The sequence below is a fragment of the Nematolebias whitei genome, chromosome 10 (genome assembly GCF_014905685.2).
Source record: "Nematolebias whitei isolate Nwh7 chromosome 10, NemWhi1, whole genome shotgun sequence".
Taxonomy (NCBI): Eukaryota; Metazoa; Chordata; class Actinopteri; order Cyprinodontiformes; family Rivulidae; genus Nematolebias; species Nematolebias whitei.
Window position 1 is genome coordinate 4387276 of NC_056507.1, and position 16033 is coordinate 4403308.

Consider the following 16033-nt stretch of genomic DNA (forward strand, 5'->3'; position numbering starts at 1 on the left):
TTCTTAGGCTGGACTTGTTTCAGACCTTCACCCTTTCATCTGCATCGACTGTCACTTTGGTCAAAATGAGATTTTCTTCAGACTGAAGCCATTCAAAAGCCATCTGTGACAGATAAGATATTAATTGTTCATAATCGTAACCCTCCGCAGCGCCCCACCTTCACAGGTCAGAAACATCTTTTTAAGCCTCCGTTAAGGCCAACGATGTTTCACACCAGTACTAAATGAAGAGTCCGAGTACTAACGGGGTGTTTTTACATTTCCAGATGCTCCGAACGCATTTTTCTCTTTGCTGTCGTGAAGAACCTCGTGTCACTCGACAGAAATGAAACGACGCCGTGTCCAAAACACCCAGGTCTGATTCAGAACCAAGTGACAGCCGAAGCCCTTTCTTGTCTCCTGCAGGTGAAGCTCGGGCGCGTCATCTACATGCACGACAGCACCGAGACCACGGAGGACAGCTTCACACTCTCTGCCTCGGCTTATGAGATCGAGCGCCGCAGTCATCCTGTCGCCATCTCCATCACGATCATACCGGTGAACGACGAGGCGCCGAAGCTGACACGCAACACCGGCCTGGAGGTAAAGCCTCGTCTCTTCCGAGGCGCGTTCGCTTTTACTTAAAGCTTCCCTCCGTGCGCTAAATGAGGCAGAAATCACATTCTATGGAAAACATTTGTATACCCTGAAAATGTGCAGCACGTTTTAAGAAATGTTTTTTTTCAAAACCCTGAAACGAGTCGTGAAGAGGAAGTTGCTTCCGTTTGTTGCAGGTTTTTATTTGCTGCTTGTCCGTGTTGTGGAGGAAATGAACCGTACTGGTGACGTTTGATTGGCAGCAGACAGTTTGTCTTCCCACTTGTTCTGACCTTTGACCCAAATCGTAAAGACAAGAGTGACTAATTAAGTTTAATTTAAAAAACGAGGAGGTTCCGGTTCATTCAAAGGGAGTCAATTGTGGCTTTTCATCTTCATCTTCATCGCTTTGATTTAGAGATTTATTTTTCTTACATTCTTCTGTCTCGATGAAACCGATCCAAACTGATACAAGATTATTGTTTTTGAAAACATACGAACTCTGAACGAACTCTTGCTCGTGATGAAAACGTGCAGGTTGTGACTCTTGCAGGAAATTAAATTCTCTGCAAGTGAAAACAAACGCTTCAACTCTTTCAGGCCACAAACGAAACGAATGGCGGTTTGTTTTTTCAGAGCGGACTGAATTCTCTCAACTGTAAAATAACGCACAGGCTACGACGAGTGTGCACTTTTATGTAAGGAACGTTTTTACTGGGGACTGCCTCGTAATGCAGCACCGATTATTATCCACCTGACAAAGGTTTCTTAACTTTACATCTTACTCTTCCGTCAACTTTAACGCAGCTCGAACAGCGATGTGTCCCCCCACAAATGTTATATCAAAATGACACCGGCTCAGCACCGTGATATGAGCTGTTACTTTTATTGGCGTTTTGAGTTACCATGACGACGTAATTCTCAAACAAAGACGCCGTTTTCCTCATTCAAAACGCCTCGACAGCTTCTAGCTGCTATCACTCAATCGTTCTTTGAGATGTTGAGCTGAAATCTGCTCTGGTTGTAGCTGAGAGCGAGTTTTTATACATTCCTAATGCAAATCAAAAATCCAATATGGCCACCTGAGCTAAAAAGGAAAAAAATACTATAAATCAGCTAATATTAGAGCTACTGAGCTAATATTAGAGCTACTGAGCTAATATTAGAGCTACTGGGCTAATATTCTGTGTGGTGATGGTTAGGGCTGAACAATTAGTTGCATTTGTGATAATATCGCGATATGATAAAATGAGATTTTCTAATTGAAAAGGCTGCAATTTGACTGGTCACGTGATCTGGTCACGTGATCTGGTCACGTGACTTGCGCGTGAGCGGAGCAGGGAGCGGGAGACGTCAACGTTGCGCTTTAACCGGTTGCACAATGGGCGTCAGGCTCGGCAGAATGGCACATCTGAACGTTTGGTACCAACGAGGAGCAGCACGTCCGTTGTTTGGATTATTTTGGCTGTAAAAAAGAAGACGCTGCGCAACGACATGTGCAGAACCTGCTTTGCTTCTGTTGCTACCTCTCGAGGTAACACCAAGTCAAAAATCCAAGATCTAAGCTAAAATAAAAAAATCACGATGACTCATTGTTTTATTTTGCCGTACTGAGCTGAAATGAGTTACGGCTGCAGATGAGCGTGAACCAAACACACGGTGTCACATCAACGATGTCATCTGGCAGCCGTGGGGCAGTCCCCGTCAAAGTTTCTCCGGGAACGTTCTAGTTGTTTTTTACGCTGGTCATATGAAGTTTTACCAAAACTGATCTTCAAAATTTGATCATTTTCACTTTTGTTGTTTTAATTCATGTGAAGGGAACAACTCTGAGTTTTCTTTGACGATGCGTTGAACTGTGTTGATTTATCGGACCGCATCACGTTTAAAAGTGCTCCTTCGACTTCACCGCGCCTCGTGTCTGTGAACGCAGCGGACACGTATTTGGCGAACGCGCCGACTGATTTACGTCGGCCGTGGTGGAAGAGCGGTTCCAAAGGTTCTGGAGCTGCCGCTCCTCTGCCGGCAGCGCTCAGCACACACAACTGGAAACCAACCGTGTCATCCAGCCCTCCCTGCTCTCCCTGCAGCTCCTCGTCTCCCTGGCAACCTGTATTTTTGGAAAACCAAGATGGTTGACGAGACCGCGGGTTTCTGGCAGAGCGACAGGCGGTATCCAGTCCCTGACTCCTCTGCTGCGGCTGCAGAACCTAACAGAATAATATACGGACGGCGCTGGCTCAGCGACGCATGGGCTGATTTAAAGCAGGAAGCGTGCATGTGCGTGTGCGTGCAGGGACCTCTGTTGCAGATGATCAGACATGATGGCTTACACGGTCATGATGAGACTCTGCTCCTGCTCACCAGCTGCCTTTAATAGAGCTGTCTGTTTATCATCCATCTTAGATTAACAGAGTTTCTGACTTTTGATCCTTCTTCTATAACTCCAGTCCGTTTCTTTGAACTCTTGTCAAAGCAGCAGAAGTTTTATTTATGTATTGTTGTGACTGGCTGCACCTAACGTCAGACTGAAATCACCACAGCTCCAGTCTGTCCACGCTGCTGGGTCGTGACCTTCAAACCAGTCCAAACTTTGGAAGCGTTTTGTCTTACAGCTTTACGCCCTCGTAGACTCATGGAGAAATAATTGAAATAGTCGAGTCACCTCAAACGAACCCATTTGCAAATAGCAGCTGCTTCATTACTCCCTCAAAATGAAATATCAGCTTTGGCGTTCGTTCAAATCGAATTTGCGATCCGTCCCCTTACTTGCTAAATGCATTGATTATTACATAAACCATGAATTTGCAGCCCGTTGTCAGAATACCTGCCCAGTTTGAGTGCCGCCTCCCAGTGGAGAGTGGGCCAACATAGCCATCTAGTGTAACAGGCTGAGAAGTGCACGAGAAGTGCACACAAAGCTTCTGCGTCAGAGTGGAAGTTAGAAAACGTGACGTCTCAGACAACAACGTGCTGCATTTACTGCACTAGAGGCTTCTTACTGAGACTTTTTGTCCATTCCACAACTCTTTGTCCAAAGTAGTGGAACTGGGAACATGTGTTTTGTTTTGTTTGTGCATTAAAACTGTCAGAGTCCGCTGTTTCAGTGTTTATTCTTCAGGGTATCATTCCTTTGCACACCCTGAAGTGGATAACGCTCTCCTTGCTGCGCCAACATACATCCGACTGATGATTACGACTCGTTCCCAATAACTAATTGTACTGTATAACATCAGAAACTATAAAGTCACCACAGCCAGTCAGTACAGATGTACTACGTGCACTGTGGAAGTAGAACATGAACTACAACAGTGCTACCTTGAATACATGTACAGGTACACGTCAAAATCTGAGAAAGGTCATCTTTTAATCAGATTGGTGTTCAAACGCTCCGAGGTTTCCCTGTTTAGAAAATGTGAAAGTCGTTTTCCCAGTTTTGACAGATTTCCAGAGTTGCTGGGAACCAGAACCTCCCCAAATGTTTCGCCCTGACCTTTCACCCTCAAGCTGGTTGAGGCAGCTAGCGGTCCATCTGAGCTCGGCTTTGCAAGAAGTTTATTCTTGTTCATAGGGAGTCGTTGAGCTCGTCCTTAAACCCAGAGCAGCATTAGCTATGGAAGAGGTGCTAAAATAACAATGGTTGTGCTACACTAGGATTTTTCTGTGCTTGCTCGTTCTGACACTGTCCAGACGGGTGTTGTTATTATCAGCTGAGCCATCTCTGCACACTGCACCGTGCCTGGACTTGTAAAAAACCATGTCTGTCTTCTGTGTGGGGATTCTGTGAGGAGAGGGATCAGGTAGAGGACTGCTTCAGGATGCTGTCTCATCAGGGGACGGTGGGTGTGCTGCTTGAAGGCGAACAGATCCTCTTCCACTCTTTCTAATGAACTCCAGAATTGGCTCAGGTTGTTTGAGTTAGTCTCCTCTCACCCATCATCTTTGTGGCGCCATAAAAAAAAAAGCTAGGTTTGAGAGGCAAACAGCCCTGAGGAGATGGAGAGTCTCCAAAGCTGGATATCTCAGGATCTCTGCAGACTTTTAACGGCAGGGTGGATACAATTTTACGCTGTTTGTTGGTGTGGGCTGATAAGATGCAGCTGTCAGTTCAGCCTGAAATGTTCTGGCACATATTCCGTGCTCATCCCAGCAGGTTATGGAAGAGTCAGACTCAAGAAAGGGTATTATTGTCAGAGGTCTCGCTTTGAACGCCACTCAATCACCAGACTCGGTTACAATCTGGAAACAGTCTGAATCAATCTCACCAGCAGCCGCCGGGGAGAAATCACAAGATGAGCTACGAGTTTGGGAAATTCCACCTCGACTCTTTAAACACAGTCAGAGGCTCTCGCCCCGCAGCCGAACAGCCTAACTCCCCTCTGCGTCAATGATTGGAAGATCACGCTCAAATTAGCCATCATGTATTACCAGTGCCTCTGCCAGTTTACAGGGTTTCCAGCATCTTAGGTGGCAGAGACACATTCAGAGATGACAGTATACTGTAGCCGTCATTCCCTAATAATTAATGATAACGTCTAACATCAGGAACTACAACGTCTCCAGAGCCAATCAGTAAGGATACGTGTACTATGTACTGACTGTCTACGGCAGCCACCTATCATTATCCACCTGAAAAGGGTCTTGCTCTTCCTTCAACTTTAACGTGGCCCAAACCACAACGTGAACCCACAAATGTTATATCGGACTGACCGGACCACACCGTATAGTGTTTCTGCTCCGTCACTTGGCTTAGCAGGACGTTCGTCTCTTTTGGTTTTTTGTTGACGGGGTGGGGGGTAGGAGGGGGAAACACCTCTGTGCTACGTGCTAGCTTAGTGCTATGTTAGTGCTGGCATTTGTTGACCGGGGTGGGGGGGGGACTGCAGTAAAGCTTTCCTCGTATTTGAAAACCTTACTCTCGCTTAAATCCAGAGCGCTCGATTACAAAAACCTTTACAGCTGGGTTGTATTTGCGTCGTTGTGTATGGCCCCTGTTTAAAGGCGAATAACGTACAAAAAAAGTAACATTTCAACTAAATGTTCTTACTTTGATTTCACACATTTAAAGCATGTTTATCAACAAGTTTGTGGAGATTCAGCTGTGGGGTTTTAAAGTCGTTTAAACTTTAACGGACTTTAACACACAGCGTCAGGTCGGCACTACTTGTGTTTATAGGCAAATTAAATTTAAAAAACATTATTGTTTTACTTGTGTTCAACAATACTCATCTAAAGGATGTTTCTCAGTTTAACGATGGACAAGTCCTTTCAGAGGACCTGACTCAACCTTAGATCTGTAGTGGTAATGTTGTTTTCATTTGCCTGTAAACAAATGTAGTGCAGACGTGCTTTACAGTTGAAAATCCTTTAAAACCCCACAACTTCTTGTCTTCAAACTTGGTGAGAAACATCCTTTAGATGAGTAATGTTGGGGGGGGAGTGTAGAATGCACGCATGAGAGAAGCGGAGCGTGCTCTATTCACACAAGGAGAGCTGTTGGTCAGGCTACTTCTTGTCGTGCCGTCCTCTCTAAAATAATTATCGAATCAAGTCTTTACATATGTAGGTAAACATAAATGTGTAAGAATGTGTTAAAATACACCAGAATGCAGGAAATGGCATCTACTTTATTCAAAATTTTCTGGGGGAGGACCCCAAGACACCCCCACCAGTGTCCCCCGCTCCATGGTTCTGATGCTAATGCAGCTAACGGTCAATAAATGTAGCTGGCATATACTGTATATCAGCAGCTAGTAGAAGGTAGCCTCAGTCGCCTCGAGTCACAGTCGGCGTGAGGAAGAAGTCTGTCCACGACTCGAGGTCAAACTTGTGGCTGACGGAAAAGTCCTGCGAGAAAAAAAACAAACGCAAATTAAATTGTCCTGCCCCAACAAATGTTAAGACCTTTGAGTAACTTATTTAAGACCAACTTACACAATTTAAAATTAATTTAAGACAGCCCTGTGGTGGACTGGAGACATGTCCAGGGTGTCCCCCGGCCCTCGCACAGTGACAGCTGGACATGGGCACCGGCGACCCCCGTGAACCAAAAAGGAAGAAGCAGGTAAAAGATAATGGTTGGATGAATTTAACACATTTTAAGGATGCATCAATTGTTTTTGTTCATTCTTTACGAATTGAAAATCCTTTTAAGCTCCAGATTCTCATTGATCAAACACTAAGTTCTCATTTCTGTAAAGAAAATTGCTCCTCAGCTTACACAAATTCTGATTATCGTTTCAAGTGGATCAACTTTGCAAGCACACAATAAATAAAAATTGCACATTTTCAGCCTTTTCTTCTTCTGCGAACAACAACGGGACTGTCAGTTTCACTTCCACTAAAACTCCACTCGTCTTTGAACTCGTCCTCCGTTATAAAAGTTTATCATTAGAGCGGAACAAAGACACAGTCTCAGAGTAACACACAAAAGTCTGAAGGTGATGATGGACCGCGGCTTCGATCCGTGGATGCAGTGTGTGTCGTCACGATGGAGCTTTGATGGAGTGTGAAACTGAGCAGGATGTTTCGTGCAGTGGACTGGAAGGCAGCTAAATTATACACTTCACATCGCATTTCTTACATCGGAGTCTGAAAGGTTGTATCAGAGACGGCACAAAAGATTTCAAAAGAAAACATTTGTCTGGCTTCACTAAAGCTCCAAACGTTACAGATTAAACTCTGTCAATGTAGAAATGTAACCCGCTCTTGGTTTCAAATATCCAACTTGTTTTTTCCATTAGTGCCTATAAAATTAAAGTGTTGACGTGGATCTAAACCGCTACTACATTACCATCAAATCATCCACATTATCAAACTAGATCGAATGTCGCTCTCATTTCTTGTTGTGGGGAATTCGATCCAGCAGATTTCTGAAAAGTGAGCTTGAAATGTGTAGCTTTAAGTTCTTATTCTAATAAAGTAATTACCGTTAAACTCATTAGAAAAGTTCAGATCTGAATAATAGCTAGAAAGTTCCTGGAGGAGCTTTGACGGGGACTGCCCCGAGGCGGCCATTTTTAAATTTTGCTGTGTGTTGGGGTTTGCGCTCAGCTACCATCAGACCAAATGTCAGCTCAATATGGCAAAAAATCAATGATGCCATTTTTCCCCTAAGCTATGGTGGCCATCTTGGATTTTTGATTTGGATCTAGTAAGTGATGGGAAATGTTTAACCACACCAAGTTTCAGCTCATTATGTGTAAAAATATCTGAGTTAAAGCAATTTAAATGTAGCTTTAGTGGCCATCTTGGATATTTTAGTTGAATTCAGTATTAATTGGGCATTGCTCTCAGCTGCCGCCGCACCAAACTTCAGCTAAATAGCTCTAAAAATGGCTGAGTTGTAGCTATTTGAAATTAGCTTTGACGGCCATCTTGAATTTTTAGATTTGAATTCAGAATATGTTGTACATCGCTTTCATCTCATTACCTTTTAAAAGAGCCAAGTTATCATATTTTTTCCTTTTTAGTTAAGGCAGCCATTTTGGATTTTGATTTGCATCATGAATTTAAAACGACTCGCTCTCGGCTACGACCAAACTTCAGCTCAACATGGCAAAAAGATCAATGACTTGTAGTCATTTCTCCCCTAAGCTATGGTGGCCATTTTGGATTTTTAATTTGGATTTAGACTAGTATGTGAGGGGAAACGTTTAACCACATCAAATTTCAGCTCATTATGTGTAAAAGTAGCTTAAATTTAGCTTTGGTGGCCATCTTGGATTTTTGATTTGGATCTAGTATAAGACGGAAATCGTTTAACCACATCAAATTTCAGCTCATTATGTGTAAAAGTAGCTTAAATTGAGCTTTGGTGGCCATCTTGGATTTTTGATTTATAGTATAAGACGGAAATCGTTTAACCACATCAAATTTCATCTCAATATCTTTTAAAATAGCTGAGTTATCTTGTTTTCCCCTTTTAGTTAAAGCGGCCATTTTGGATTTTGGTTTGCATTAGGGATGTACGACCATACAAAATTTCAGATCAATACTCAAAGAATGACTGTCAGTTTTCTTTAAAAATGGCGTCTTTGTTTGCAAATTACGTCACCATGGTAACTCAAATGCCAATTAAAGTAATAGCACATAACATGTGTGTGGGTACGCATTGCAGTTGGGGCCACATTAAAGTTGATAGAAGAGCAAGACCATCTTGGTGTCTGCCTTTCTAGGCAGTCCCTGGTTAAGTGAATAAATTAGAATCAACGCTTGAAAGAAACTCACTAAGATGAGTTCCGTAAAGGACAAAGTCCCATTCGTTGCCAGATACAAGAGAATTATCGTGTTCATGCCATAGTTTTAGGATTGATACGATAAAGAAAAGTTCACTCACAAAACAAAATCCGTTCTTTTTATTCACACAAACATCAACACGCCGTTAGAAGATCAGTGTGTCCGCCAAGCACCCTACCTCTCTCCTCTGAAAGAGTTTGACATTTCCTATCTGGCAACCCCGATGAAGGCAGAACTTAAAACTTGTACTGGAACCATTTTGTGGAGATGCTGATCCTCTTTTCAACTTTAACCTTTGAGGTTTCATGTGGGATTTAAGTTCTGACTTGATGTTTTTCAACCTAAAATTCACTCCATTTTTTTTGTGTAGTGTCCTGTAGCTCTAGACGTGTACACAACTTGCAAATTTATTTTGGTTTCAGAGGAAGTTGGCAGTAAATACTAAGAAACTGTCCTTGCAACAGGTTCATTTGAGCACATCTGATACCTGAACTCTTCATGGCTAAATAAACAAAAATGTTTTATTACTCCTGATGTTTTTCTGAAATGAATTGCATTTTTGAAAGTCTAGTCATGCTCTAAAACCAAGCCAAGATTCATCTTGTCTGCTGGATTCCTTAGATAGAGAACTTTACTAATTGGCTTTTATGTGAATGTTTCTGTAAAGTGCCCTGAGACAACTTTGATGTGATTTGGCACTATATAAATAAATTTAATTGAATTAAAACTCATTAGGAATGATACATGATTATATATATATATATATATAATTGGGTGCCCATATCATGAAATCAGGACAGAAGCAGCTCGTACTCTTTGAGGTATCTTCTGATCTGACCTGCATTTATTTTGCGTAATATTTTACCTGCCTGGATGCATCTGGACATCAAAACTCGAGGTTTTCTCACAGCTCTGCCTGTTGCTTGCAGACATCTTGGGTGTGAATTAATGAAATCTTCTAAATCTGAACCACCTGTTGAAGGACCCTAAACCCTCATTGTGGAGTGCCTAGAAAGGCAGAAATGCAACGTGTCCCCCCACAAATGTTAACAACCGGCTCAGCATCGTGATGTGTGCACCTACTTGTATTGGCGTTTCAAGTTACCATGGCGACGTAATTTGCTAACAAAGACACCATTTTTCTCATTGATAAACACTGACAGAACTCTTAGCCTCTAAAGTCCTATTCGTATGGGATTAGTTTTTCCTAGAGACCACATGTTTGTAATAATTACGGAGATTGTCTGTTGTTAATCCCGTGCGAATCAGCCATGTCAGTAATTTGTAAAGTAAAAATTCCCACGCAAATTACCTACTATATTTTGCTGAACTCCGGGGTCCAGTGATGATACTAATCCGATGCGGATAGATACGTAATGAGACATTTTTTGTTTTTGTTTAAGCAAAATAATTTGGGAAAAATATAGAACAAGGCTATTTTAAATGAACGCGCTGCTCGCTTAACCAGAAGATGTTTGTAAATTTCAGCTAAATCTCAGGCGTTGGTTATCCCCGTGCAAATGAGCCACATAAAAAGCAGACGTTGGGTAGTTACTTATTTATTTATTACATGTGCTCCCGAGGTAAAACTAATCCCGTGCGTATAGGGCTTTAGGCCACAGTGAGGTCACATGACCTAGAGGGGAGAGGTCTCTGAATAAAACACTGATTAACTTTTGGAGCCATTTTGGTTCAAGATGGCTGCCACAGCTACCTCAAAAACTCAACATTGATTATAACTCAGTCTCACATGGAGATATTGAACTGGAATGTGTTGTGTTCGTAGCTGAGAGCAGGTTGATCCTTTCTTCATTCCTGATGCAAATCAAATATCCAAGATGGTTGCCTTAGCTAAAAGGGAAAACTATGATAACTTGGCTACTGAGCTGAAATTTGTGAGAACGTTCCCCATCACATACTGAATCCAAATTAAAAAATTCAAGATGGCCACCATAGCTTAAAAGAAAATATAACTCATTGATTTTTTTTTTGCCATAATGAGCTGAAATTTGGAATGGTGGTAGCTGAGCATGAACCCCAACACACAGTACTGTCAAATCAAAACTTTAAAACGGCTGCAACGTGGCAGTCTCCATCAAAGTTTCTCCAGGAACTTTCTAGTGTCAATATTCTGTCCTCTCCAGGTTTTTACCAAAACAAAAGAAGCAGTTCTTGCTCCTCAAAACATTTGATTTAACCTCAGTCACACCTCCTGTGATGGACTTGCAACCTGTCCAGGGTGTACCCCGCCTTTCGCACAGTGATGGCTGGGTGTGGGCACCGCGACCCAAAAAGGAAGTGCGTAGAGATAATGGATGTATGGATATTCATGCGTCCACGTGTTATTATGGAGGCTTGCTAACAGGGCCACATGCTGTATTTAGACGTGTCTGGGTGTGAACACGTGGAGGAGGCGGTGCACAGTCTTCAGTCATGGCACCATGAGGGGACGTCATTGCTGCTTACAGCTTTAATAGCAGTTTATACCTGCTGTAAGGCCGGTTCATCTCTTGAGATAAGCGACTCCGTGAGCCGCAAGTTGATGCGCTGATACGTGAGACTGCACCTTCTCCTCTCCTCCTCCTGTTGGAGGCGTCTCACTCTTTCTCCAGAGCCAGGGGGAAGATGAGGAGAAGTACCGGAGGATGAATGGCTCCGCCGATCGATACGTAACTCTTTCTGTGGGGCGGCCTCGGCTTACTCTCCCAGCTATTTAAGAATGTCTTTCCCGGGCTCTGGTCCATTTCTTTCAATTAATGCTCCTTTCATCCAGACGACCATTAGAAGTCCATTAGAGGCCCTCTACCCAGGGAGAGTCGTTCAGCCTGCACTGCTGTGCTCCATCTTCTAATAACAGGAACGTCTAGACGGCTGCAGAGGCATAATTAACCTTTTTTAATTGTTACTTTAGAGATGGATGCGGGATAAGCTGCATCTTGTTGTCTATATAATATACTTATTTATTTGTTTTATTGCCTCCTGGCATCTATCTGTCTCAGCCTCTGTGTGTTATCTGTCTATGTGCATGGATCTCTTGGGTAATCTGCCATCTCTTCATCTTTACGTCTTCCTGTCTTTGATATTTTCCAGGTTCTCGCTGGCGAAGAAGCTGATATCACCTCCAGCATGCTGAGCACAGAGGATGCAGATACCCCCGCAGAGGAGCTGGTTTACCACGTTGAAATGCCAACCAATGGGATGGTGGCATTAAAAGAAGAGCCCGAGGAGAGCGTCCTAAATTTCACACAGGCTCACATAAACAAAGGGGAGGTCGTCTTCATCCATGAGGGTGAGGAAGCTTTAAAGAGCACAAGAACTGAGAGTTCAGTAGTATGTCATCATCTATTTTTAATAACTTTATTTTTAACTTAAAGTTATTGACATTTGTTTGTCTGAACTCAAGTCTGTGCTCCTGTAATTATTATTATTTGGCCGTTATTTTTCTGTTTTATTACAATTTTCAATTCACAACTCTCCTATCCTATGATAGGAACCTGAAACTATTTTCAGAAGAAAAACAATCCAGGAGAAATAAATAAATAAAAATGTGGGACTCGACTGGGAATAGTGTGCTTTGACTTTTGGTGGCACAATGTACAGCATTTATAAAATTTGCCAAACAAGAAAGAAAGACCCTGAACTTTTTGCAGCTCCACAGCTCACACGTACCTAATGACAGGAACGTGATTCAAAATTTAAATTGGTCATGGAAAGTTGGACCTTACAGGACTGAACTGGCATTTTTCAAGTACCGTATTTTTTGCCGTACACGTTGCACCGCCCTATAAGTCGCATCAGTCCATATTTGTCTAATAAAGTGGAAAATCCATAAATAGGTCACTTTGTCGTATACGTCGCATCTGTTACGCTTCACCGCTGACAACCCGGAAGTGTTGTGCCAAAACCCAATTGACTACCAAACGGCGGCCGCGGGAGCGTGCACGGGAGGACTTTAACAAAAACTTAACAAGATTAACACTTAAAAACAGTTATGTTTGCTTGTATTTATATTAAATGTGTGTATCAATCTAACGTTTGCTTAATAAATGCACTTTGACGGTCAAATCAGCTGCATTTTAAAACCTGATACGCGGAAGTAAACGCGTGCACGTGACAAGTTGCTGTGCACATTTAACAAGATAAACTCCTCAAAACAATTATTTGTTTGCTCGAAATTATAGTAAATGTGTGTATCAATCTAAATGCACATTAATGGTCAAATCAGCTGAATTAAAAAAAAAATTGTTTTACTGCCCCGGTGATGCAAAGCGGGTACGCGCAGCTGGGGCAGCCGCTGCATTTCTTTAAAATTTAACAAGATAACCACCTAAAAAAAATTTTGTTTGCTCAAAGTTATAGCAAAGGTGTGTCTCAGTCTAACATTTGCTTAATAAATACACTTTCATGGTCAAATTAGCTGCATTTCACCGGGGCGGTGAAGCTATTGACGGTTCCGAGCACAGAGCAGAATGCAGGTGGGGCTATGGCAGGCCGATTGAGTCATTAATAGCTGGTGAAAATTCTCAGTCATCCAGGACATGGTAAATTCAAATAAGTAAAAAGTACAAACAATAAAATATAAAGTATAATAAATAAAGTCCATTTGTTTGTCTTGAACTTTTTAGACTTTGTCATTTTAGCCACGTTTTCCGATTGCATGATACAACAACATGCCATACTACTATTACTCTATTACTCCTTTTGCTGCCATCAAGTGACTGAAAGTGGTACTGCTCATTTTTTTCAGTCTGAATGAATGGAAACAGTCATATGTCAGCCAAACATTGGTTTATAAATATGGGAAAAAATCCATAAATATGTCGCTTCGGCCTATAAGTCACAGGGCATGCAAATTATGCAAAAAACTGCAACTTATAGGCCGAAAAGTACGATATTTAAGTGAGTCTGAATGTTCAACTTGGAGTGACGATGTCACATACTTTTACCACAACGTTTGAGTTATCCTAAGTATTCTAAAAGTTTTGTTAAATATTCCTACCTCCACAAATATACATTTTGTTTACAATGTTTACATCAAAACGTGAGCGTTTTTGTCTTCTTTTACCTCCCGTGTCTCTCACTGCTATAGGATTTATGGACTTAAATCCCCAACAATACAAATAATCCATGCTTCCATTGTATGAAAGTTAATAATTTTCTCTTCCAAACTGGAAAGGAAGGGTCTTTTTAACCCATTGTCTACTTTCTACTCTGCTTTTTTGTCTGCCTGATGACTGTTGGGCTATTTAGAAGAAAGTCAATAAATATTATTATTATTATTATTATTATTATTATAAACTTTCTTTTGGCTGCTTTCTTCTTCAGAGTTCACCACAGCGAGCAAACTCGCAAGTCCGTTTTGAGAATTGTTTTACGCCGGATTCTCTTCCTCACGCAACCCGGGCTCGAACCTACAACCTCAGCATTACAAGGCCGCGACACTGACCACCGAGCTGCCAAATATTATTATTACTATAAATAGTATTGTTGTTATTATATTAAAAGTTTGGGATTTAAAATTTGACATTTTATTGATTCAACTTGTAAAATAATCCTTATTTCTCAGACTGATTAAATTTACAGCAGATTTACTAAGGTTGTGCTGCGAAAAGGAGTAATTTAATTGTGTATTTACTGCGATAAACACTTTGTCTGAACATCCAAGCGAAGCATTACAGGCTTTAGTTTTAATCCCATTCCTCCTTTCTAACGAGTATTCAAAGTTTGGGGCAGGTAACAGACGAACCTCTCCGTCTCCTGCAGGTGAAGAGTCCGGCGGTTTCAGTTTCACCGTGACCGATGGAGAGCACACATCACCTCTCTATCTGTTTGCCGTCACAGCCAGGCCTCTCACCATCACCATGGTAACGAAGGAGGAGCTTGTGGTGTTTCCAGGTGAGTTGTCAAAGTTCTTCCAGATTTATTTTTTAGCCATGAACTGGTGGTTTGTGTTTGAAGCAGATCACTACAGGATCAAATCATCTGAGAGACTAAATGAAATTAAGACAAAAGAAGCGATGGAGGCCGATGCAGATGGAGAGTAGGAAGGTGGAAGAGAGGAGCTGCAGTAATGGCGGGTGTGGGAGTGATTTGCTGAGCACAGCGTGGGCAGAATGAATGAATGAGCAGGCTTAAGGTATTTAGCGTGACAGTTTGTCAGGACCGTGTTGAACATCTGTAACTTTCCGTCCGTCTGAATGAAGCGTGGAGCTCCTCAGATTGATGTGTTTTCTAGCACAAACAGTTCATATGAACAGGTCTGATCATTTAGTCCCTGTCCATGGTAAAGATGCAGCAACTGGACGTGAAACGAGGTAGCGTTTGGTGAACAGCACCCTTCTGTGGACGCGAGTGTTCACAGCAGCATCATGGCACTTTGAACAGGGTCGTTTTTTTTTTGTTATCCGTGTTTGCTGTGACATTTTCCACGCTCACAGAACTGAACCTGCGTGTGTTTTTCCAGGAACTCGGCAGCCCATAACAAGAGCCAACCTCGGGGCTAAAACCAGTGAGGACGGGAATGAGATCAACTTCCTGCTTGTCCGTCCGCCCCGGTTTGGAAGGCTCCTGGTAGCCAGGAACAAGAACCAGCATGAAGAAACGAAGCAGTTCTCACAGTCACAGGTAGCTTGAAATACATGGACTGTCACTAAAACTTCAAAACAAACGAGTGGATATACAGTATTCTTTATTTTTCCGTAACTTGAGTATTTAATGCAACATAAGATATGAATCAGTATCGGATTTGGACTGTCGGACAACTAAAGCCTAAATTTTATCATACACCCGTCAAAAGATGAACATATCACCCGTCCATACGTACATCTCTTGTCGGGGCCATAACTTCTGCTCAAAGTTATTTAATAAAAAGTCATACACATACAGTATGCATCATCACTTGACAAAGTGTCATGTAAACTTTTCATCACCCCAGCTTCAAGGTCAAGGTCACTAATTAAGGTGAAATGTAATATATGGTCTTTGTTTGTCTGAGACATCACTTCTGATTTGCTCAAGATAATTTAAGGAAGGACGAGCTGAAGAAGTGGCTGCAGATTACATCTACTAGCCTATTTAGTGACATTTACTAGCATATTTGGCTACTTATACTATCATATTTAGCTACATCTACTAGCATATTTAGCGACATCTACTAGCATATTTAGCGACATCTACTAGCATATCTAGCTACATCTACTAGTATATTTAGCTACATCTA

General features: G+C 42.0%; 1 protein-coding gene across 1 annotated transcript in view; it reads left to right on the plus strand.

Annotated features, from left to right (window-relative positions):
* Nucleotides 1-16033, plus strand: part of cspg4 (chondroitin sulfate proteoglycan 4) — a 100420-nt gene that overhangs the window by 76678 nt on the left and 7709 nt on the right. The window contains exons 6-9 of the mRNA XM_037683083.1: nucleotides 406-582; nucleotides 11905-12103; nucleotides 14578-14709; nucleotides 15278-15438. Coding sequence (XP_037539011.1) covers nucleotides 406-582; nucleotides 11905-12103; nucleotides 14578-14709; nucleotides 15278-15438 — 669 coding nt within the window. The remainder of the gene's footprint in view (nucleotides 1-405; nucleotides 583-11904; nucleotides 12104-14577; nucleotides 14710-15277; nucleotides 15439-16033) is intronic.